The 24,176-nt window shown below is 50.0% G+C and overlaps 1 protein-coding gene across 5 annotated transcripts in view; it reads right to left on the bottom strand.

Moving 5' to 3' along the window:
- The window catches only part of Unkl (unk like zinc finger), a 43,204-nt gene that overhangs the window by 7,699 nt on the left and 11,329 nt on the right, over positions 1 to 24,176 (bottom strand). For 4 of the 5 annotated variants that reach the window (XM_004873851.4, XM_021251369.2, XM_013068883.3 and 1 more), the window contains 6 exons: positions 23,601 to 23,736; positions 22,220 to 22,337; positions 20,515 to 20,599; positions 19,537 to 19,622; positions 15,776 to 15,838; positions 7,582 to 7,759 (listed from right to left, as the gene is read on the bottom strand). In XM_004873851.4, the coding sequence (XP_004873908.2) occupies positions 7,582 to 7,759; positions 15,776 to 15,838; positions 19,537 to 19,622; positions 20,515 to 20,599; positions 22,220 to 22,337; positions 23,601 to 23,736 (666 nt within the window). The remainder of the gene's footprint in view (positions 1 to 7,581; positions 7,760 to 15,775; positions 15,839 to 19,536; positions 19,623 to 20,514; positions 20,600 to 22,219; positions 22,338 to 23,600; positions 23,737 to 24,176) is intronic. The other variant, XM_013068882.3, reaches the window with a different exon arrangement.

Genomic DNA, 24,176 nt, shown 5'->3' with positions numbered 1-24,176 from the left:
CAAAGCTCTGACATTCAAAGTAAGCTCACTCAGAGGAGGGAAGGAGGCAGCCACTGCCACCCACCCCTATGAGTCTCACCCTGGCCCAGTGTACAGCAAGACAAATCCAAAATGTGGCTAAGGCTCCCCATGAAGCATATCCACCCATGAAGACCCAGCGGCACATCAGGTGATGCCTCTTCATGGCACAGGGTCATGCCAAGTGACAGTATAAAGGTGAGGATTTAGCAGTGGACTGTGGACTGGATCAGTCAGGCCTGGGACCATCACAAAGGCTGGAGTCAACATGGCCAGGTAGAGGGCCAGGTGTGGTGGCACACACCTGTAATCCCAGCACTCAGGAGGCTGAGGCAGGAGGATCACTGCAAGTTCGAGGCTTCAGCTACATAGTGAGTTCAAGGTCAGCCTGAACTGCATAGCAAGAACCTGTCTCAAAAAAAAAAAAAAAAAATACAGCCAGGTAGAGCCAGATGCAATGGCCCCCACCTGTAATGCCAGCTCCTCAGGAAGCTAAGGTGGGAAGACAGGGCTGTCTCTCCCCTATATCACCACATGGCTTAGAATCAGAGCTATGCCTGCTGCAAAGGCCTCTTGCCTCTGGAAATCCCAGGTCAGTGGGCACAGAGACAGTGCAGGAAAGCCTGCCTCCCCATGAGAAAGGCATGGTAGCTACCCAACCCATGATCCCACCAGTCCCAGCCTCCATCTTGCTGCCTTAAGGGCAGACAGCCAGGATAGGATTGCTGTGTCTGGACAATGGCCACCATGATCACCAAAGCTTTGTGGATGGAGGCTGGGTAAGAAACACAGAGTGGCCCTGGCCACAGACCCACACTGTTCTTGGGCCCTCTCTGCTCACTCAATGTAGGGTGGGGAACATAAAAGGAGATATCAAGGAAGGATAGTGGTGTCCCAAGTATAGTCTCAGCTGCCCTCAAGGACCTGCTACCGTAATCCACCTGATGTCCTTGTGCCACAGCAAAGGACAGGTAACAACATGACAGCTGTCAGAAGAAATAGGTATGGTGAAAGGAGACAGAGCCACCTCCCTTGGGGAGACCCAGACACTGGGCACCAAATGTAGAGGACATGGCTGCCACGTACCGCTGACTGAAGGCCGCTCCAGGTGATCAAAATCCTGCTGACATAGCTCATGCCCCTAGGTGTCTCCCTATGGTGGGCAGTCCTCTCCACTGTGTTCCTGGGTTTTCCCCACAACAAATGCTTCCTGCTCTTTAGCTGCCTCATCACAGGGCTACAGTGTTCCAAACCTACAGCTAAGAACACTGCACACTGGGTGGCTTCAGACCATAGAAACTTAGCCTCCTGCACGCTGAAGACCTCAAGTACAACACTAAGGTGTATGCAAGGGAGTGCTACCTCCAGAATCTCCAGGAGAGGGTCCTGGAGCTCCCGGACTTGGCCAGATCACTCTAGTCTCTGCTTCCATTGTCACAGTCCTGTCCTATGTCTATGTTCACTTTTTTTTTGTTGTTTTTTTAAAAATACAGTACTAGGGAATGAACCCAGGGCCTTTGCACTGAGCCACATCCCCAGAACTTTTGTTTTTGGTACTGGGGATCGAACTCAGGACCTTATACTTTTGAGGCAGGCGGCGGAACCACTGAGCTAAATCCCTGGCCCTTCCCCAGCACTTTTTTTTTTAATTCTTTTTAAAAATTTATATATTAATTGGTACATTTTAGGTACACAATACATTTACATTTATCATTGGGTGTTTGCACCCGAACATGATGTATCTTAGTTCTTATTTTTTTCCCCATTACCTATGTGCCCTTCACCCCCACCACCCTTCCCTATTTACATATTTTGTTTCCATTTTTTTTTCTTTCTCATAATTTTTCCTTTCCTTTCTTCCCTTTCCCCTTCCCCTCCCACCACCCCTCCAACTTTGGACCTTTTCCTATTTCAAATTATCAATTATTCATTTTAATCATTTTCATCCTTATTTACACTTTCAGTTTCTCACACTAGAGATACTATTCGGTATTTACACATGTGTGTCCTATTTATTTCACTTAAGAGTATGGCCTTCCCCAGCACTTTTTGAGACACATCTCACCAAGTTGCTAAACTGCCCAGGCTGTGTTTAAACTTGAAATCCTCCTGCCCCAGTCTCCCAAAGTGCTGGGATTACAGGTGTGTGCCACCATGTCCAGCTACATTTCTCCTTATCACTGACTCCAGGCTCACTCTACTGACCTCATCATAATTTAATGGCATTCACAAAGCCCCTATTTCCAAATAAGGCCTTGTTCACAGGGACTGGGACTCAGATGTATCTTTTAGGGGACTGTAATTCAACCCCTCTACATGGGGTCCACCTGGAGACACTCCTCCACATCCTTTTCCACAGACTGTAGGGCTCAGGCCTCACAGGCTTCTCTCCACCTACAATCTGTCCTTCTGTGAGCCAGTGCCAGGACTGATCCCCCTATACCCCAATTCCCTTACTGCCCCTCCTCAGCTGGACCCCCATCTTCTCTTAAGCATCTCTGCCCCTCATTTCTGCCCAGCCTTCCACTCCCATCCTTGCAGCTGCAGCTTCTTCTCTGGCCTACTCTGGTATCATCTTTTTGTTGTCGCTGTTTTGTTTTTTTTGAGACCGGCTCTCATTATACAGCCCAAGCTGGTCTCAAACTCATGATTCTCCTGCCTCAACCTTCTCATTGCTGGGATTATAGGCCTGACACTGTGGCTGGCTTGGGCTCATTCTCTACACTTCTACCTAGGCTTTCCCACCAATCCTGCCTCTGGGCCCTCTCTGTATGCCTACCCTGCCCTCCTCAGAGCCTGGCAGCTTCTCCTGAGACTCAATCCATGCCTGATACAGTGGCTTCTACAGCCCTGGATGATGCTGTGGAAGTCCCCCAGCAGGAGCCACATCCCTCCCTCCTATTAGGGAGAGGCTGAAGTATAGTGCTGGCACGACCTAAGCAACTCTTCCCTTAACCCACATAGCTAAGGCCCAAGCCAGCCTTTGTAGCATCTGATCATCCTTTGGCCAGCTGTGCAGCTACCCCGGACCCTACAGCTGGCAGGAGTGACTTTTCTGTGACGACAACAACCAGTTACATTCAGAGTCCCCACTTCACAGAAAAACAGGGTTATGATGCTGGTCAGGTCAGGCTACCTGGTGGCCGCCCTCCTCTGCTCCAGACACCTTCCACCCAGCACTGCTGAGGGAAGCATCTCACACAGCTCCCTCTCCCCAAGACTGTCTCATAATCCTTGGCCTGTTCAGCTTCCTAGACCCTGTGGGTCAGCCTATAGGATACAAGTGTACCTGGACAGTGCCAGCTAAAGTGGGCTGGCTGAGGCTAAGCCCCGACATATTTCCTGTACCTTAGGTCTGGCCTTGAGCATCTGAGTTCCCATTCTGGCCATGCTGCTCTGCCAGACTTTCACCCTGGACTTAGCCTGCCACACCCATTGCTCATGGTGCCCTAACCCTGGTGAAGGCCCAGAAACACCTTCTGAAGAACTGAAGCACAAAGGAATGAACAGGGGTAAGCTTTCTTCTGGCAAGTGCTTTAATCCGGCCAGGCTCTGACTCAGCAGAGTTGCTGCTCACAGGTGCAAAGGGCCCCGCCCCGTCCCCAGCACATTCAGCTGGCAACAGACCAGCCAGACCTGGTCCAGCCACAGTGCAACCAGCTTCACCTGTAGCAGAACTTGGAATGAGTCATCCCACTCCCAGCCTGACCTCGGAGCCTCAAGCATGGGAAAGGCAAGAAGGTGAACTAGGGACTTCATGGGGTACCTTCCCCATACCAGTTCTGGCCTGGCCCTGCTCTTCTCTTCCCATCCACAGTCTCCTCTCCTCCCACCTTACACCACTGCTCCCAAGATCAAATCCAGATCTTCTGAAATGTGCTTGGAGTAAGAAGCCACTGTTTGGGCTGGGGATTTAGCTCAGTGTTTTCACCACCTGCTGTGCAAGCTCAGGGACCCGAGTTCGATCCCTGGTACGAAAAAAAAGAAAGAAAAGAAAGAAGCCACTGCTAACAAGAAGCTGGAAATCTAGGTTAATGTCCTTAGGTAAACTGTATGTGATGCTGTATCAATCTCCCTGACCCAGAACCTGGCTACACTACCAGGAGCAGCCTAGATGTCACAGAACAGGCCTGGCCCAGCCAGCTCCAGGAGTGACACAGCACATTCACAAGGCACTGCACCCTGGGGTCAGAGAGACACAGGGACAAGCTGCATGAATTCTCTGGATTTAGCCCTTATACACAGGACAGGGAACCTCTCAGGGGCCAGGCTGCTCTCCCTGGTTAAGAGAAGGTGGCATTTTTCCTTGGCCACAGGAGGAGGAACACTCAGCACCCACTTACCAGCTCAGCTTCGCAGTGGAGCCAGGAGCAGGACAAGTGCACAGGGGAGAGATGAGGCTGGGCAGGGCCACCGTGAGGATTCAGGGCCCTGCAGAACTATCCCTTACTGGCGCACCCCAATAGAGTCAGGTTCTTAGAAGAGGATCCACGAAGTCACCTCATTCTGCAGACCAGGAGAAACCTGGTACTGACCTCTGCTCACACCTGGCTCAGGGACATGGACTCTAAGAGGTACATCTAGGGGCAGATGTACCTAAGAAGCCAGAGCACTGGGAGAGTGGCGGCTCCAAAGCATGGAATAACAACGGTGCTGGTTCAGGGTTTAGGAGGCCCAGGGCGTCACCAACGCTGACTTGGTGCTGACTCACGGTGAAGGTTGCAGTCGCAGTTGCAGCCGCTGCCTCAGCCAATTCAAAGCAGGCCACGGCCCCACACACTGGGCCAGACCCCGCCTACCCCGTGACACAGCCGCCAGCCCCGCCCCGGGGAGCCTGAAAAGCAGAAGCACGCAGGCCTCTCAGGACGATTTCCTCAGAGACCCGCCCCACCCCTGTTAGGGGCGGAGCCCCCTTTCTGAGGGACGTTCACACCGCTACGACGTATGGGCAGGCCTCTGTCCACTTGCTCCTGCTCAGTGGAGGCAAAAGGGATAAGCCAAATCGGTCAAATGGCTGAAAGAGGTCTGCTGACCACTGAAATACTGAACCAGTGTGAACAGCCTGTTGCTCCAAAATTGGCTCATCTTTCATCATGTAGCCAATCACTGTGCACAAGAAAATACATAACAAGCCCACACTGCCTTAGCCCCAAACCCTCTGAAACAGCTAATAAAACGTGAACAGCCAAGCATGGTGGTACAGCCTGTAATTCCAGCACACAGGGAGGCTGAGACAGGATAACTGTCTCAAAACTTAAAAAAACAAACAAAAAACTGAGGATGTGGCTCAGTACAAAGGCCTTGGGTTCAATCCACTATGCAGAAAAACAAAACAAAACAAAAATTGAGCACAGTAATCAGAGTCACAGGGAAGGTCTGGGGTGGAGGCACAAGGGTTGTGGGCAGCAACCACCAAAACACTGCCTGCAAGCAAAGGCAATGCTGACCCTGAAAAAGCAACCTGCATCTCCTTACCTATAGGTAGCTGGTTCAGGAAATACTTTTGCCAATGGAAGAATGCACTACAAAACAGCTGGGGCCAGGTGTGGTGGTACATGCTTATAATCCCAGCACTAAAAACTAAAATAAATAAATAAATATATATCTCATTACATGAAACTAGAACTGCAGCCAGGCCTGTTTAGAGTAATTTCAGGTCCTACCACCTGCTATATGGTGCCTCAGGGTTGTGAAGGGCCACCTTTGTCACTGGACCCCACAACAGGAAGGTGGTGGTCACCTTAGAGACATATACTGCCCCATGGCCTTGTGAGGCTGAGAGGAGCCCCGAATTATAAAGGATTCTCTAGTAGATGGGACAGAACAACAGTGGAGACCACATAAGAAGACCAGGGCTGAGGAGGAGACTTGAAGCCACAGGAGGGCCTGGTGATTTGGAAAAGTGACCTTTGCAAGGGTGGGAAGGATGAGAACCTACCCAAATAAATACAGGGCAGAAGCTGGACATATAGCTCAGAGCTCAAGTGCTTACCCGGCATGGGTGAGGTCCTGGATTCAATTCTCAATACCACAAAAATAAATGAATAAACTTTTTAAAAATGTAGGGCATGGGGTCGGGGATTTAGCTCAGTGGTTCTGCTACCTGCCTCCACAAGCACAAGGTCCTGAGTTTGATCCCCAGCACCAAAAAAAAAAAATGTAGGGCAGAAGACCCAGCCACATCAAGCTTGCCAAAGGCTATAGCTATTCCAAGAGACAGCGAGACAACAGTAATGTGTGCAGAGCCATGAGGACCTGAGGACTTCGAGGCTATTGGAGCCTCAGCAGTACACCTTGCCAGCTCCTGACTTCCCTCATGTGCATGACAGGAAACTCTTATGTCCTTCTGAGTACAAAGCTTGTGTACTTGAGTGGTACTTGGGAAGACTAAGGGCAGCACATCTAACTTGCATCCCAGTGGGGCTGTTGAGAGGCCTGTGAGGCCTGTGAGGCTGTATTTACAGTAATCTTGTAAGACAGTAAATGTTACACCTGTTCCCTCACAGGGCTGGCCACTTGACTGGTTCATGCATCCACATGGGTCACTGACACCAGCACACACACCCTGTACTCATTTTGCTCCCAAATGGCATATGCTACACTATGCTCCAGGCCCCATATCCCCAGCCCCACACTGAGTCACTCTCTGAACCTGCAGGACTGGATGTGAGAAGGGAAGGGTATGTTCCAGGACCCAACAGGCCAGGACCATGCCAGAGCTGACCAACAACAAAGGACTCTGGAGGTCACCACAATACCAGCCTTTTCTGTGTCCCTCCTTGTCAGAGCAAAGAATATGCTGGAGTCAGCTGGGTGCTGATCACCATGAATATAGGATCTCAAAGTGTCCTCACCTATCACTCATGAAAGCCTTCCTTGTGGTCTTGTGATCCCAGCTACTCAGAAGGCTAAAGCAGGATGACTGCAAGTTCAAGGCCAGTTTAGGCAACTTAGTGTGACTTTGTCAGAAAATTTAAAAAGTGCTGGGGGTGTAGCCTAGCTTGTGCAAGCCCCGGGATTCCAATCTCAGTGCTGCAAAGAAAAAGAAAAGGCCTCCCCAGGTGGGCCATTTGTCTATCCACCCATACCTGGCTTCTGCACACCCACTCTGCCACCTGACTTTCACAAGGCTCCTGCACAGCCCAGCTCCCATCATGTCTCACCCATCACCCCCTCCCCACCCCCAAAATCCTTAGTGACTCTGGGCAGCCAAAGAACACTGAAGCCAACAGCCAAGGGTGCTGACAGTTGTGTCTGATGGCTCCAGGGCTCACCCTGCCCCCACTCCCTTTGATTTTCATTCTCATTAGCTCCCCCATTCTGCAATGGCTACTGGGCAGAAAAGTACCACCCTCTGTGATTCTAGGGTAGCCAAGGCAGCTGAGATCCTTGTTCCCCTGTGCCCATCATACCTAAGGCCATAGGATGACACAATCAGAGTAACAAGAGGGCCACCAAAACCACACATCTGGCTTTTCAACAGAAACAAGCATTCCCTAACACTCCCACATAGGTGCAGGTTCAGAGGTGGCCAGCAGGAGAGAAGAGAAAGGCGGGACTTACCTAGGACAGCCTCCACGGTGTTGCCAGCTGGGTCCAGCATGGGGCCACGGGTGGGGAGGGCAGGCAGAGCAGTGGGGGAGGAGCTACCTGAGCCAGCACTGGACGCCAGGCTGGACGCCACACTGGAGCTTACGCTGGGGGCCAGTGGATGAACCACTGTGAACACAGCGAGATGGTTCTGTTCAAAAACATACAAACAACATGAGCAAGTGCTCTGCTCTGAGGACAGCAGCATCACATTAGCACAGCCTTCTGGAACTGCAAGGCGACATGAACTGTGCACTGAAGCATGCTGACCATGATGGACCGTCCTCGCCACCTTGCTTCAGGCAAGAGAATGGCATCTGGACAATGTCTACTGAGTTTCTCTGCAGGAAATGAGCCTCAAATCAACCTGGCAGGGGCAGAAATGGGTCAGGCTGAATACCAGCTATCCTTCTGAGCCTGTCCAGGTTTCCTGGGGGCATAAGCGGAAGGCCATGAGGAAGGCACGTCCTACGCTTCCTTTTTTATTTTTATTTATTTATGGTACCAGGGATCAAATTCGGGACCTCGCACTTGCGAGGCAGGTGGCAGAACCACTGAGCGAAATCCCCAGCCTATTTTGTTTCTTTGAGACAGGATCTCGTTATGGAGATCAGGCTGGCCTCCAACTCTTGGCGATCCTCCTGCCTCAACCTCCCGAGTGCTGGAATTACGGGCATGTGCCACCACCCCTGACCCATCCTATGCTTCCTTACCCATCAAAGAAAGTGGAAAATGGACCGATTCTTATCATCTCTATTTCATATATAACAAACAAAAATCAGCGATACAATACTAAGTACTAGTAACGTGGAAGTCACAGTGCAAGAGAAAAAGAACAGAAATGAACCACAAAGTGGTGGAAAGCCACATTCCCCATGGCAGCTGAGCTAGGAAAGGCCAACTGCAAGGGCCCATCAAATCTCGAGTCAAAGCCATGTTAGAGTGAGTTTCACATGGACATCTTTGCAGTTGCAATGGTCTGATGTTCAACTTTGCTTCAAAATGTAGAAAGTACCCTCAGGCAGTAGGTGGAGGTATGCAACAAAGTGGATCACAAAGTGGGTGGCTTCACTAGTTTGAGTTTAAAAATAACTGTCCGTAATATAAAAAACTCAACATATATTTAACAAGGGACAGAGTCTAGCACAGAGTAACTTCCCTCAGATATTTCCTTGGGTGAAGGCTTCCAACCCAGAGCACAGAACCGTGGAGATGGGTGCTGAGAGCAATCAGCTCAAACTGCACACCTGGGGTTGAGGGGTGCCACTGGGCACTCCCAGAAAGATTTGGGATGGGGCCTAGCTACTCCACCACTTGCTGCTAAGCCAGGGAACCACTTTCTTCCCAAGGCCCTGGGTGAAGCCATCACAAAATGTCTTGTTCTTCCCCTACCCCCAAGCAGAACCTCCCCAGAAGCTGGTTCACCGACGCCAAGGAATCCTGCATTGGCCTCAGGGGCATCTGGGGATGCTCAGCTGAGCACTATAGACACCCATATCACACCTATGATCTCAGCCTGGTGAGGGGCTGCTAGAAATCTCATGTTCTACAGAAAGAAAAACAATGTGGGCCCCACCAGGCCCCTATCAGGGACTCCTCGGGGCAGGATGCAGGCTGCCCTCCTACGGGAATGGCCCCACAAAGGTCCCCGTGATCCCACAGCACAAGGAACACAGACACCTGGATCAGAGAGCAAACAGACATTTTCTTCTTTTTTTTTTGTACCAGGGATTGAACTCGGGACCTTGTACTTTTGAGGCAGGCGCCGGAACCACTGAGCTAAATCCCCGGCCTGTAAACAGACGTTTTCTTCCAGCAGCAACCACAGTAACAGACTGGATCACAGCATCATGGGCTGGGATGCCCCCGGTGTCTGGTCTCCTCTCAGACCTCTCCTTGAAAGTGAACCCCGCCAAGTTCCACAGGTCACAGAAATGAACCAAACGCACTCATGTGGGCTCAAATCCACCCAGGAAAGCTAGAACCTCACGTCCTACCAACTGAGAGGCTACCATCCTGGGTTATGATCACGTTCGAGGATGCTCTGCACCCCTCAACCTGCCACTTGAAATCTCAGCCTTCTCCTGAATCCAATTCTGGAGCCTCCCTAGGGGCCTGGGCCCTTCTTCCCAAATGAGAGAGAAAGTGTCTCCCTCAAAGGGCTGGACAGTTTACTCAGCAGAAGTTGTTAGTCCCTATTCTCAGCTAAAAGCATGGCTGCTGCCTGTGATTGAAGAGGGAGCCTGTGCGCTGTCATCTCGTGACTTCAGACCATAATCCAAGAGCACAGAGGGTATGGAAATCAGGGTGTGATGCTCCTGCCAGCCAAGTCCAGCCCCAAAGCAGCTCTAGTGGGAAGACCACTGGGGCACAGGCTGAGTCAGGTGCCGCTCACAGACGGTAAGCTCAGGTCTCATGAGGTACATACAGCAGCCTGAGAAGCTGTGGTGCCAAGTAGGCCCCAGTGTCCTGGGGCATGCCCCCACTCCCACCTGGAGACACTAAGGGCTCCCCTTAAACAACTGAAGCCCACTCCTCAGGATTCTGTGGCCCCAATACACTGTAGCCCTACCTCGACAGAGTGTGCAGGGGGATGCTCCATGCTAAGCCCTCCCTATCAGCCACTTGGGACTACAACCTAAGAGGACCCAGGAGGGAGGCTCAGCCCTGACCGATCCCCAAACCCCAAGGTGACCCTGCCTCAGAACAGGAGGGAGGAGGCACACAGTGACTTCTCTGCTCAAAAAAAATCACACCAGGGGAGGACGCCTCCAAGGAGATCAAGCTACTTTACTCTCAAAATCACTAACAATATCTACATTGGCCCTTTTCCCCCAGGCCACAAGGACCACAGATGTGCTGCTACAATGAGTCCAGAGTAAGAGTTCCTATCAATGGGAGATTCAGACACACTGGGCTGGGGCCAGAGAGTAGCCATGGAGGGCACCATGCCTCCACCCAACACCAGCTGTCTGCCTGTCTGTTTTCACTTGTTGTTTCCATGGTTAAATATATATAGGATAAAATTTACCTTAACTACTTTTTTTTTTTTTTGGTACTGGAGATCAAACTCAGGACCTTGTGCTTGCGAGGCAGGCTGTGGCACCACTGAGCTAAATCCCTGGCCCCCATCTTAACTACTTTTAAATGTGCACTTCAGCTCCAGAATTCTTCCCATCTTCCCCAATAAAACTTTGTGCCCATTAAACATTATCTCCTCATTCTCTTTTGTCTCTATGAGTGTGACTACACTAGGCACCTCATATAAGTGGGTAGAACTCTGAAGTATTTGTCTTTTTGTGACTGGCTTATATCACTTGACATGACATCTGTGTCTCGGACTGAACTGTTTCCCCTCTCTAGATTCATATATTGAAGTCCTACCCTTAAGGGGAGATAAGCCTGTGGGAGGGAATTGAGGTGAACCAAAGTCATGAGGGTGGGCACATGACAGTCACCCTCATGAAAAGAGGAAGAGACCAGAAACGTGTGTACCAAGGGATGGCCTATGAGGAGCTAGGCATGGTGGTGCACACCTGTGATCCCAGCACCTAGGAGGGTGAGGCAGGAAGATCGCCCCAAGTTCGAGACCAGCATGGGCTACATAGCAAGACCCTGTCTCAAAAAACAAAATCCTGCCCTGATCATCCCCAAGGCTCACAGCATGCAGGGCCTATGCCAGGTTGTCTCTCATGAAGCCATCGCCAGCACCATAACCATCACCACAGCACAGAGAGTGAGGCTGTGCACACTCTGCTGGGAGTGCAGGTGGGCGGGTCAATGGCCTGATTCTCCACCTCAGAACTTCAGTCTCCGATGCGCTCAGGAGTCACAGACAACAGGGCCAGGGGAGGCTAGAGTCAGAGACTGCAAGGCTGAGGGTCAGGAAGCCCAACAGGAGGCCAGACACACACAGAGGACTAGGGGATGGCACTTGTGATTCCTAGATTTCTAGTGCTGTCCCAGCTTGCCATCTTGAAGCCACCAGCCCAGCTGGCAGGGTATCTACCCCTGCCCATGTCTGCTCCAGCTGGCTCACTGCCACAGGATGCCCATCAGACCACCACATCCCTCGTGGGGGGGGCAGTACCAAGTACACCCTGAGCCTGGCACGACCCTCCCCACAAGACAGCCCAGCAGCTCAGCCGATCCCTATGATGTGGACCTGGGGAGACGGGGCCATTATCTGGGGCTGGCTTCACAGCAACACTTGCCACCCAACAGGCCTGAGACTGTGCTCAGAGAGCAGCTGGCACTGTGCATGGTAATACACATGGGATCCCAGCAGTCTAGGAGCCTGAGGCAGGAGGATCATAGGTTTTCGGATAGTCTGAGCTATTCAGTGACTTAGTATGGTTCTGTCTGAAAACAAAACATTTTTAAAAGGGAGAAAACACCAAACAACACAAACAAAAAAACCAAAAAAACAAAAAAGATGACCTGTTGAGGGAATGGGGAAAGATGCCATCTGTGAGTCCATATGAAGTTCAGAAGAAGCAAGCCTGCTGAAATCCTCAGCTGGGGCTTCAGTCTCCAGAATCATAAGGAAATGCATATCTAGGCTGGGGATTTAGCTCAGTGGTTCCAGCGCCTGCCTCGAAAGTGCAAGGTCCCGAGTTCGATCCCCAGTACCAAAAACAAACAAACAAACAACAACAACAACAACAACAAAAACTGAAGGAAATGCACATGTGTTGTTTAGGCTGCCTAGTCTGTGGTATTAAAAGACAGCCCAAGCTGACTAGTACACATACCCTAGCAAGTGTCAGAATGTCCTTCATTTTGAAAGCTAAGTAACAGTCCACTGTCTGGTTGGACCACATTTTCTTTATCCATTTATCTACCAATGGACACTAGAGTTGTTTGCACATTTTAGTTGTAATGAATAGCGCTGCTGTGAATGAGTCCTCACTTTCAATTCTTCACTATGTTTTTTTTTTTCCCCCGGTACCAGGGATCAAACTCAAGACCTTGCACTTGCAAGGCAGATGTAGTGCCACTGAACTAAATCCCCGGCCCTCTCACTTTCAATTCTTTTGGGGACAGACCCTTAAGTAAAATTTCTGGCTCATACAGTGATCCTCTCTGTAACTATGAGGAACCTCCAGAGTATTGTCAAAGGGCTGCAGCATCTTACACTACTCCCACCAACAGTGCACACAAGTTCCAGTCTTTCCACATCTTCACCAGCATTTGTCAATATGTCTTGAACTCACTGCTATGTAGCTAAGGCTGGCCTTGAACTTGTGGCCATCCTCCAGTCTCAGCCTCCTAAGTGCTGGGGATTGCAGGTGTGTACCACCATGCCTGGCTGTGTTTTTGTTTTTTTGAGACAAGGTTTCATTATATAGTCCAGGCTGGCACTGAACTCTCAATTGTCCCTGCCTCAGCCTACCAAATACTGAGATTTGATTTCAGGTATATGTCACCACACTAGGCTTTCTGCCGCTAATCATTAAAAGGTGCTTCAGGGCCAGGGATTTAGCTCAGTGGTTTGGCCGCCTGCTGTGCAAGTGCAAGGACCTGAGTTGGATCCCCAGTACAAAAAAAAAAAAAAAAAAAGGTGCTTCAGAAGCTCTTAGTACTAAGTAAACACAGGAGACCTCGGAGACACTCAGGACTTGATTCCAGAATACCACACACTAAAGTGGATATCACAATATAAAGTGAGTAACATCAATTTTTGTTTTCCCAATGGACATAAATGTTGTATTTACACTGTTATCATCTAGTAAGTGTACAATAACTTAAAAAACAAAGTACCTTCATTAAAAAATACTTGACTACTAAAAACTGTGAAGGGTCACCTGAACTGTTGGAAAATGGCAGAAGATGGCAAGAGGCAGGGTGCTGGGGAGTTTAAGTATGGGAAAGCAGAGGCTGCAGGGGCAGCAAGGCACCTGAGCTCACTTCGCACTATGGCTGCTCTGGAGGAGCTCCTTAGCAAGATGCCCTTGGGTGAGGCCGCAAGAACATGAAGAAGAGGCGGGAAAACAGTTAAACGCAAAGATCTCAGGCAGGAGAGGAAGTGACAGTGTATGTCTCCACCTCAATGCTAGGCCAAGCCTGCCCTGGGATCTCCAGAAGCCTTCCAAGCACTCACTACTCTTTCAGAGGAAAAACAAAACGAAACAAAACACCTTCCCTTGAGTGCTCTGGGCAATGTTGTCAAGAAAAAACCTGTTTCTCAAAACAGGCAACTAGAGGGCTGGGGATTTAGCTCAGTGGTTCTGCCGCCTGCCTTGCAAGCACAAGAACCCGAGTTGAATCCCCAGTACCAAAAAAAACCAGAACAAAACAAAAAAACAGGCAACTTGATTTGTACCGACACATGGAAGTTAGTGGGGAGAAGCCTCAGGCTGAGGGTGTGCAAAGCCTGTGCTGCACACCTGAGGAGGGGAAATGGAACCTCAAGGCACAACAAACAACAGGCACCACAGATAGAAAACTCCTGGGGGAGGGACACATCCAGCTGGGAGACCAAGCCAGACTCATGAGGGCAGAAGACAAGGGTGAATGGTGTCCTAGCCTCCAGGATCTAAGAGTATGACCTTATCTGTCAACAGTCTTTACAGACATAATTAGGGGGGATTCTAATTCAATCAGGCTTGTGTCCCTAAGAGGTTAGGGCTGGGCATGATGGTGCATGCCTGTAATTTCAGCACTGAGGCTGTGGGAAGGAAGGCTGGGCCAAGAAGATCGCTTAAACCAGCCTGGGGCTACATAGTGAATTCAAGCCCAGCCTGGGCTAAAATAGTGAGTTCAAGGCCAGCCCAGATGACATAGTGAGAACATGTTTCAAACAAAACAAAAATAATAATAATAAATTTAAAAATAAAGAAGAGGTCAGGACACACACACACACAGACAAGACACACACACACACAACCATGTGAAGATACAGCAAGAAGACAGTGTCTGTGAGCCCAGGAGAGAGGTGCCAGGAGAAACCAGCCCTCATCTCACCTTGATCTCAGACTTCCAACCCCCAGAACTGTGAGAAATGGTCCATTATTTGAGCCATCCTCTCAGTGGGGCTTTGTTATAGCAGCTGTAGCTGACTAATACATCAGGCTTAGAAGAGCATCCTACATTTCCTCACACAGTGTTGTGTATTTTCCAAGTTATGACACAAATATGTTTTTAAAATATGCCACCTGCCTCACAAGTGCAAGGACCGGAGTTCGATCCCCAGTACCAAAAAACAAAACAAAATAAAACAAAGTATTGTAGACAGCTAAGTTAATTAGATATATTACAGGCAGTCAGGCAAGGCCAGGCCCTTGAGAAAGTTAGCACAGAAGACAATTGTGGCCAGAGGCACATTCACTGAAGGCCAGGCTTCAAGAAAAAGAGGAACAATTACACCCACATACTTCTCCTAGGGATGAACAGCAGTGATTGATATTCTATATAGGCATTGATGCGGGACCAAAACCTCCCTAGCCCATTCCTGCTTGGAAAATCCTTGCTGGGTCCATCCTGACTTGCTTCCTCATTTGATCCCCATAAGTATTACCTGAGTGACTATTCTTGTGTAATCTTATTGTTTGACCATAGTTTTGTCCCACCTCATATCCACCTTGCGATTCTCCTTTGGATCAATATTACCTAAACCACTAGTAATCTTATCAGTTAACTATAGTTTTGTCCCACCTTGTACCTGCCTTACCTTGTAGTTTTGGTCCATAAAAATCCCGAGGGGCCGGGGATTTAGCTCAGTGGTTTTGCCACTGCTGCACAAGCAAAAGGACCCGAGTTCGATCTCCGGTACCAAAAAAAAAAAAAAATCCCCTGAGAAGTGGGGTCCCCAGCCACCCATTCAGGACCCCTTTTGTCTCTCTTAGACAGAAGCTATCTTTCTCTCAATAAATTCTCCCTACTCTGAACCTCTGTTGTTCCTAGAATTCATTCTTCAATTTTAGAGAACACAAACTTGGCATGTCAGACATCTAGCAAGTTGGGAGTAATAGTTCCCTTATCTCATACGTCCTATATCAAAAGGACACATGAAAAAAAAAGGACACATGGAAACAAAAGATAATTATCCAATAGACATCATCCACGTGCGTCAAGAGTGAGTAGGAGCAACTACATAGTAAAGTCCTTACCAGGGGCCAGGCATATAGCCAGGAAGGTTCCCAGAAGCCCATCCTTAGGACCTTACCTGTTTGCCCTCAGGGTCACTGGCTTTCTGGCTGCCATCTGCAGGTGAGTCTCTTCGCTTTGCCTGAAACAGAAAATCCACTCATGCTGGGAAAAGCAGGGAGGAAATACCAACTGAAAACAGACATGGACCTAAGCTTTGCTCATAATTTAGAAAATGCAAATTCTTCAAGGCTTACGAAGCAGAAGAGGCATTTAAGTCGCATCCTCTCTGCCAGTTCTTGAGATCCCATCTCATGCCTGGGCATGGGTCTCTGACCACTAGGCACATGATCCACACGCCCTGAATGCCCATGTTGGCCCACCCCAAGTGAGGCTATGTCCATGGTGAAGGCTAAGGCTGAAACTGTTAAGGAGCACAGGCTGCAGGTCAGAGCACACTACCCTCAGTGCAGCAGGCTGCATGGGGATTTCTGTGAGTCAAGGCAGTGGTGAACAGCAGAGGCAGGGAAAGCTCCAGCTCTCCCCTGCTGCCCTGAGGCAGTATGCACCATCCTTTTGCGAAGGTGACCCCCTTCCAACCCTGGGGGAAAAGGGACTCAACACTAGATACTGACACTGAGTCTGCATAACAAACCTTATTAAAATGATCCTTCTCTTCCAGTTTTCCAGTTTGTTGTTCTAGACACCCAAACTCTTTTTCCTAGGTCTCCTCTGCTTGTTTTGTTTTGTTGTTTTTTGAGATTGGGTCTTGGCTATGCAGTGCAGCCTGGCCTTAAATTCACTATGGACCCGAGGCTGGCCTCAAACTCATGACAATCCTTCTCCTCAGCCTCCCAAGTGCTGGGAATACAGCCATGCACCACCATGCCCGGTAATTCTTCCTACTCTTAACCTTCCTTGTTCCTAGAATTCATTCCTTCATTTTAGAGAACACGAACTTGGAAGTTCTAGTCCCCCTACATCACTGGAAGTACAGGTATGTGCCACCATGCCCAGCTTGTCTCCTTAGCTTCTCTCCTCCGCTTTTCTATAACTTACTGTTCTTTGTTAAAATGGTCTAAGCCCCAGGTCGTTAGGCTTTCACATTCTTTCTATGAAGGTCCAATAGAAATATAATTGTATCGGCCGGAGATTTAGCTCAGTGGTTTCGTCACCTGCTGCGCAAGCACAAGGACCCGAGATCGATCCCCAGTACCAAAAAAACCAACAACAAAAAAAAACAAAAAAAGAAATATAATTGTATAACAAGCTTTTCCTCCTTATATTCCTTTCGTGTTTTCTTTTTGGTATTACTAAAGATTGAACTGAGGGCCTCATGCATACTAGCCAAGCGCTCTACCCCCGTGCTACATTCCCAGCCCCATTTATTTTTTTTACTTTGAGACAGGGTCTTCCTAAAGCTGGCCTTAAACTTGCAATTCTCCTGCCTGAGCCTCAAGTAGCTGGGATTACAGGCATGTGCTACCATGCCTGGCTCCAACAAAGGTTGTGGTCAGAGCTCAAGCCCCTCAAACCAAAACTTAAACATAGGAACTGCCTCAGGCCTGAGGAGTCTTTGATTTTTCTGTTTTATGACAGGTGAATTTGCAACAGTGGCTCAGGCCACCCTATCCTTCCTTTCTTCCGTGGTTTGTAGTAGGGCCAGAGGGATCACCAAGGCACCCTGTCAGGAAAGCACAGATGTCCATGCTGACACTAATCAGACAAGGCAAGGCCTGATGGCTCATCCTGTGCTTCTTCCCACCTGATACAGGCTGCAGAAAGACATCTGCCCCAGCCCTGGGTCCTTCCTGCTTCCCCCATGGGATTTGGGTAGAGGCCTCCAAGTTATCAGAATACCTAGCTAGCACTAGGCAGGGTACATCCTGGCCCTCCCTGCTGTCCCCCATTGTACCCCGCGAGGATGGGCGGCCATGGGCTGTTGGCTTTCACCAACAGTGTCTCCATCCTCACTTCCCTCCCACCCCCTACCTAGAACTTCTGGGGTGCCGCTGGGCCCAAGGCACAGGTACCATGTTCTCTATTACATACAGGTCTGGAGTCAGAGGTGGAGACTCAAACAGAGCACAGGCAGTGGCCCTCAGTGCCATTCCCTTGCCTCCATTTTCAATGGAAACTTCTAGTTTCAGACAGAGAGAGCTATACTGAGATCTTTGTGTTATAGGGTCTGACGTTTTCTAAAGATTTTATAGGATCAAAATCCAATCCCAACAACCCCAGCAGTCCTGCTAGTGCAGCTCAGCTTCCTGCTCTTTTGGTTCTGTCTCAGGGAGGTTAGCCCAGCCCTACTGCTGCTCCAGCAGAGGAGCCAAGAGTGAAGTGGGAGCCACTGAACTGCTCATTTTATTTGACTGGTTGACTGACTGACAGGCTCTTGCTATGTAGTTCAGCCTGGGTTTGAACTCACTACATAGCCTAGGCTGGTTTTAAACTTGCAGTGATCCTCCTGCTTCAGCCTTTTAAATTCTGGGATTACAGGTGTGTGCTACCACGGCCAGCTGACTCACTCATTTTAAAAGGGTGAAGTCTGGGTTGAAAACTGTGGATCCCTGAGGTGGCCAAACTCAAGGGCAGCTCGGCCTATGTCACTTGAGCTGGAGCTCAAGAACCCTCCGTGCTTGCCTGGTCCAAATGGGACACGGACACAGACTCTGTACCCAACTGTCACAGAAGGCAATGTCACAGAGAGTGACTCTCAGGCAGTGGAGAAAGCAGCAGTGTATGAGAAGCCCATCTGTGCAACAGAGACTTGGGACCTGGACCCCAGGGATGGGTGGAGAGACTTCCAGAGACTCAGGGATCTGTTCACCAGCCCCAGAGTTCCTCCAACACAACTGGACTCAACTGTCCTCAGCTGAGAGCATCACATCTACAAGTGCACAGGCCAAGAGTTCAGGAGTATTTGGACATCACTGGTACAGGCCTTAAAGCAAGTATCAGGGCTGGGGATGTGGTCAGTGAAGGTACTGGGTTTAATCCCCATACCCAACACACATACACACACAGCCAGGTGTGGTGGAGTGTGTTTCTATAACCCAAGCACTCTGGGAGGCTGAGGAAGGACTAGCGTGAGTTCAAGCCCAGGCTGGACAACTGAGCAAGACCTTGTCTCAAAAATAGGGTGGGGCCGGGGATTTAGCTCAGTGGTTCCGGCGCCTGCCTCGAAAGCGCAAGGTGCCGAGTCCAATCCCCAGTATAAAAAAAAAAAAAGAAAAAAAAAGTGGGGTGGGGGTACTTGCAACAGATATAGCTCAGTGTAGAGACCTTAGGTTCAATCCCAAGTACAAAAAATTTTTAAAAAGCAAATATTAGTTTCTGCTGTTTTTACAAACTGGCTGAAGTCCTATGCTGTGGCTAGTCACCACTGCAGAGCCCATTGCAGCACAGCATGTGAAGACCTTCTAAGTAGCACAGTAAAAACCAGCCTTGTCTGTCATCCTTTGTAATGCCCATTGGATAGATAATCCTTATTCCAAAATTTGACATGTTGGGATGACAAGGGCTGGGGACTCCATACCAGATTATACTGTTTGCTAATCACCTCCACCATTCCAGAGCCCTGAAAGCACCCATAGGGGGCTCTGCAAAGATGAGCACAGAGAGAGCATCTGCATTTGCCAAGGAAGGTCCAACGGCCAGCATACCAGCAGCTTGCCCTGCTCCAGCCTAGGCAAGAATATGCCCAGGATATTTCTAGCTCCTTCTACAAGGAACTGCCACCTCCAGCTGCAAAGTGCCTTCAACTACATCATCCAGACACTACACCCAACTCTGTCCCCAGCAGTGACATCCACCCTCCTCCCCGTGCTGTCCACTTACATTTCCAGGCTGGCTACAATGGGCCGCAGTGCTGCTGGCAGAGCTGAGATCGTGGCAGCCCCAGTCACTTGCTGTCCCAAGGGTCTCTGCCAAGAAAGGTGGGCAGCAGGCACTGAGGGGCCGCTGGTGAAATAACATATGCCTGGGGCCTTCAAAACCTCTGGAGCTAGGGACTGACAGCATGCACAGTCTCCTAACAACAACCCTTCTCCAGGGCTAGCAGAGGACAGCTAAGACTGAGGATCAGGGCGCCATGGGAGCCTATGCAGTCTGTAGAATCAAGTCTTGGTGTCTAAACTGTGAATGAGAATAGCAGCCTTTCCCACTAAAACAGAAAGTAAACTTTAAGTTTCCAACTATATTCACAAAACCTGGATGGCAAACTCAGAAGCTGGGAGGAACCCTTGGGATGTGGGCCAAGAGGGTCCCTGCAAGGGCTCCTGTGGGTCTCCCTCCTTCTCAAGAGGCTGTTGGGACCATAGGCCCAAGGAGAACACAGGTTCTGAGGCTGGCAACTGCACCTATTCAAGAATCTCTGGTGTCCCTTGTCTCCACATGGACAGTGCCGTTTAGTCTCCAACGGGATGGCAGGCCTGGCAGGTTTGGGTAAGCAGGTCCACCGCAGAAGCCAGATCCCCAGGAGGGGAGGAGATGATCCAGCCAGACATGTTGGAGCTAGGCCCTGGGGTCAGGGCCCCAGAAGGCCTGGAGGCAGGGGTCCCTCTGAATTCTGTATGCCCAGGCCTGAGGTAGGAGCAGAAGGCAGGGGGCTCTAACCTAGTGAGCCCAGCCTAATATGGCACTGACCCCTCTCACCCTGGAAGCCTAAATGGGCACTTCAGATCTCTCATCCTTGGGACCTTCATGTGAGCTCCCACTCACTTTCTCCCTTCCACTCCAGATAACCTGAAACTCTAGCCAGAATCTGTAATCACTGAAGGCAATAGTCCCGAGAGCAGCCATACAGGGTCTACTCACTTTCAACGTGTGCGAAGGCGCAGAAAGGACCCCGAGGGCAGTAGCCAGTTTGGCGCATGTCATTGCATTTTGTAGATTTGTAGATCTAGGAAGTAAAAATAAAGTATCAAGCCTTTCTATGAGAAGACCAAAGCTGGCTTTATCATATTGCTGAGAAGAAAGCTCCAAATCGTGAGCTGGACATGTTGCTGCAAGCCTTTAATCCCAGTACTTGGGAGGCTGAGGCAGGAGGACTGACATGAGTTCAAGGTCAGCCTGGGCTACATAGTTGAGTTCAAGGCTAGCCCTGAAACTACCTAAGGGAAACCCTATCTCCGAACAAACAAATCATAAGCCACCTGAAAAGAGAGTGTAGACAGCGTATACTACTGTGAGCATCTGTGATGCTCCCCAAAGGCCCATGTGCAGGGCCCTGGTACATAGCTAGGTGCTACAGGGAGGTGGTGCAACCTTTCAGGGGTTGGGCCAGTAGGACGTCCTAGGTCACTGAGGGCATGTCCTCAGAGGGAACTGTAGGAACCTGGTCCCTCCTCTTCCTCCCTTTCCTTCCTGGCATAAGGTAAGAGATTCTGCCCTGCCACAGATCCAGTCACAGTGTGCTGCCTTGCCACAACCTGAAAGAAATAGGGTCAACTGACTAGATTGGAACCTCCAAAACTGGGCTAAATAAATCTTTTCTTTTTAGTTAAGGGAAGTTGACCAACACACTGCTCCTCCACTGTGTGTGTCACCAGTCCTGAAATCTCTCTTCTCTATAGAACTTGTTGACCAGCTAGGGAGCAAACAGGGGTGATGGGGCTGTCCCCATGATAATGTCAAATGACAGGCAAAGTCACTCCCCCATTTTACACCTTCTAAAAGGGGCAACTAAATCAGTGTCAGGTATACAGCAGGTGCTCAAGAAATGTCTGTTAAATGTACACATGCATCCATTCCATGACCAGCTGCACTGCCATGACACTTACGGTGACAGGTATTCATCTCCCAGGGTGCCCCTCCCCATCTCTTTCTGCAGTCTTGGAGCCTTGCAGGGAGCCCCACACTTCCACATTTCAACAGCAAAGAACTCAGCAAGCAGGCCAGAAGTACTTTCCTAAGGACACACAAACAGCTCCTGCCTACCTCCTGGGAAGCTTCCAAGCCCAGAACATTCTGCCCAGAAATGATCTCTGGGATGGGGGCTAGGAGTGGCCAGACAGCTCATCTTGCCATAGTAACTGGTAAGGCTATGGGCCACAAGATGTTGCTGGACCTCTATATAGTTTCACCTTTTTTTTTTTTTTTTCTTTTTGGTACCAGGGATCGAACTCAGGATCTTGCACTTGCAAGGCAGGCACCAGAACCACTGAGCTAAATAAATCCCCAGCCCTTGGACCTGTGTAGATACTGGAGATAGCCACTGGGTAGTCAGCCAGCCTGGGAGACCACACCCAATAAAAGCCCTGGACGCCAAGGCTGAGAGAACATTCCTGCTGGTAACATGCTCTGTGCTCTGGTATATCACTTGGGAGAAGGAGATGCTTTTCTCCACTCCAGCAGGAGGGCCACCCATGCCTCCTACCTGGCCAACTCTGACCTGCTTTCAGTGTGAATTAAGGACCTGAGTCCCAGGACCCCTTCCAGCGAGTTAGTGAGTTGAGGGTGGCCTTGGGGACCTCAGACACCGCAAAGAATTGTCACCTGGCCAGCCCTGCCCAGTGCTTACCTCAGGATGGAACTGCTGCTCCGTGCGGGAATGGCAGTACTGGCAGCTGTCCCCACTGTCACACCTTGAAGGTTCACCCCACTCGTCACCATGCTTCACGCTGGGGCAGGGGGTGGATCTGGGGACAAGGAGAGTCACCAGGGGATGCTCAAGGACATATCCCTCTGCGTACCCTGGGCTTTCCACATGTGGCCATTGCACTGAAGGCAAAGCACCTCTGACATGACCATTTCCCTCCTGAGGGGGACAGAAGAGAGCAGAGGGTACACCCAACTGGAGCAAGGATGGAAGTAGAAGTCTAGTGTCCCTTATTCACAGAGCTTCACAGACCTGAGTCAGAGCCACCCAAAGTGACACTGAAAGCACCAAGGGCTGGGTGGGCACCAGGGGGTTTGTTCTGGATGCTCTTGTGAAGTACAGAATCTGAGACTTGACCCCACAATTCAAACATCTTACCCAAATCTTCTGAGTTACCCGTATCTTTACTCATCATGTACTTTCTAACAGCTTCATTGTTACTTTAGATTTACAGAAAATCTTCTTGCCTATGAGACCTTTTTTAAAAACACAATTTTCCATTCCTTCCCCAAGTGGGTTCCTCAGAAAGACTGGCAATGGCTAGGGCCAAATCTCCCCACCTCTGCCTCCAAGTGCAGTAAACCAAAAGGGAGCTAGGCAAGCAAAAAAGAGAAGAGCAGCTGGACAGAGAAGAAACTGGCTTTGGAAAAGAACAGACCACATGGTGCACAAGTCCAAGTTGGGTATAAACCCAGATCAGGCCTCAGCCTCAAGAACCCAGCACCCTGGCCACCGGCCATCCTAGGAAAACCCAGAGGTACCCTAACTGTGGGCGCAAGAGAGATGGCCAAACAGTCTTTCAGCTTGTTATCATCGGATTGTTATCGTGACCAGGGGTACCAGTAGAAGCACACAGGGGACCACAACAGTCTTGGGGGGCCCCCAACGCTTTACAGAGGGCTCCCGATTAGAGGACATGTGGGAGCCACTGTGTAGAGGGTGGAGGGTAGCAGGCCTGGGCCTCACCACTGATCCCCATCTGTCCCTGGGACAGATGTTTGGGTCTTCATCTTGCCTCCAAAAAGCTCTGTCCTTTAGAACAGGGCGACAGTGTCAACAGGGAGTCCTCACTACAAGAAACCCAGGAGTGGGTAGCACTAGGACAACAGGCTTAGAATGGCACCCTACCCCTCAACACATGTGCATAGGTCATAGGAGGGATTTGGAGGCAAACCCATACACCCCAAATCTGACCAAAGCAGAGGCAGGCACTGGCCTGGAAGCAGCAAGACCACAGACTATAATACACACTCAGTGAACACGAACCAAGGGGAACTGTCCCACAGCCCAGGTTCCAGCTCACCTGTATGGGAATTTCCTGGGGTCCCGCCGGCGGTCCCTGCCATTGTGGTAGTGTGGGCATGCATAGCCCTGGCGGCACAGACGTGGAGGCTTTGGGCATGGTTCTGTCTTGTAGCTGCCCAGCACAAAGTTGGTGTCTGAAAAGCAGGTTCACAGGCACTGATGACAAAGTGCACAATAGCCAGAGGTCAAAAGCCTTCTTGTTGACCCATAGATGAGTATGTAAACCAAAATGGTCCACCAAAATGGTCGCCCCACAGGTGTGGGTCAGGGGTGACACCTGCTACCACGTGGATGCACCCCAAGAACACCAACATGCAGTGGAAGAGGCCAATCCATAAGGAGACACATGTGACTCCATGCATATGGACACACAGAACAGAGAAACTCAGAGACAGAAAAATGGAGCAGAGGTACCAGGGGCCAAAGGACAGGATCTCCTTTTAGAATGACAAAAATATTGAAGGTAGACAGAAATTATCACTGAACAACTCTGCAAATATAGTAAAACCCACTGAATAGCTGGATGCATCCCTGCACACCTATAATCTCAGCAATGAGGGAGTCTGAGGCAGGA

Source organism: Heterocephalus glaber, unplaced genomic scaffold (genome assembly GCF_053883595.1).
Source record: "Heterocephalus glaber isolate CG9 unplaced genomic scaffold, H.glaber_assembly_v1.0 deba00001781, whole genome shotgun sequence".
In the NCBI taxonomy this organism is placed as follows: domain Eukaryota; kingdom Metazoa; phylum Chordata; class Mammalia; order Rodentia; family Bathyergidae; genus Heterocephalus; species Heterocephalus glaber.
Note: the sequence above shows the minus strand (reverse complement) of the source record. Positions and strands in the feature narration are given on the sequence as shown.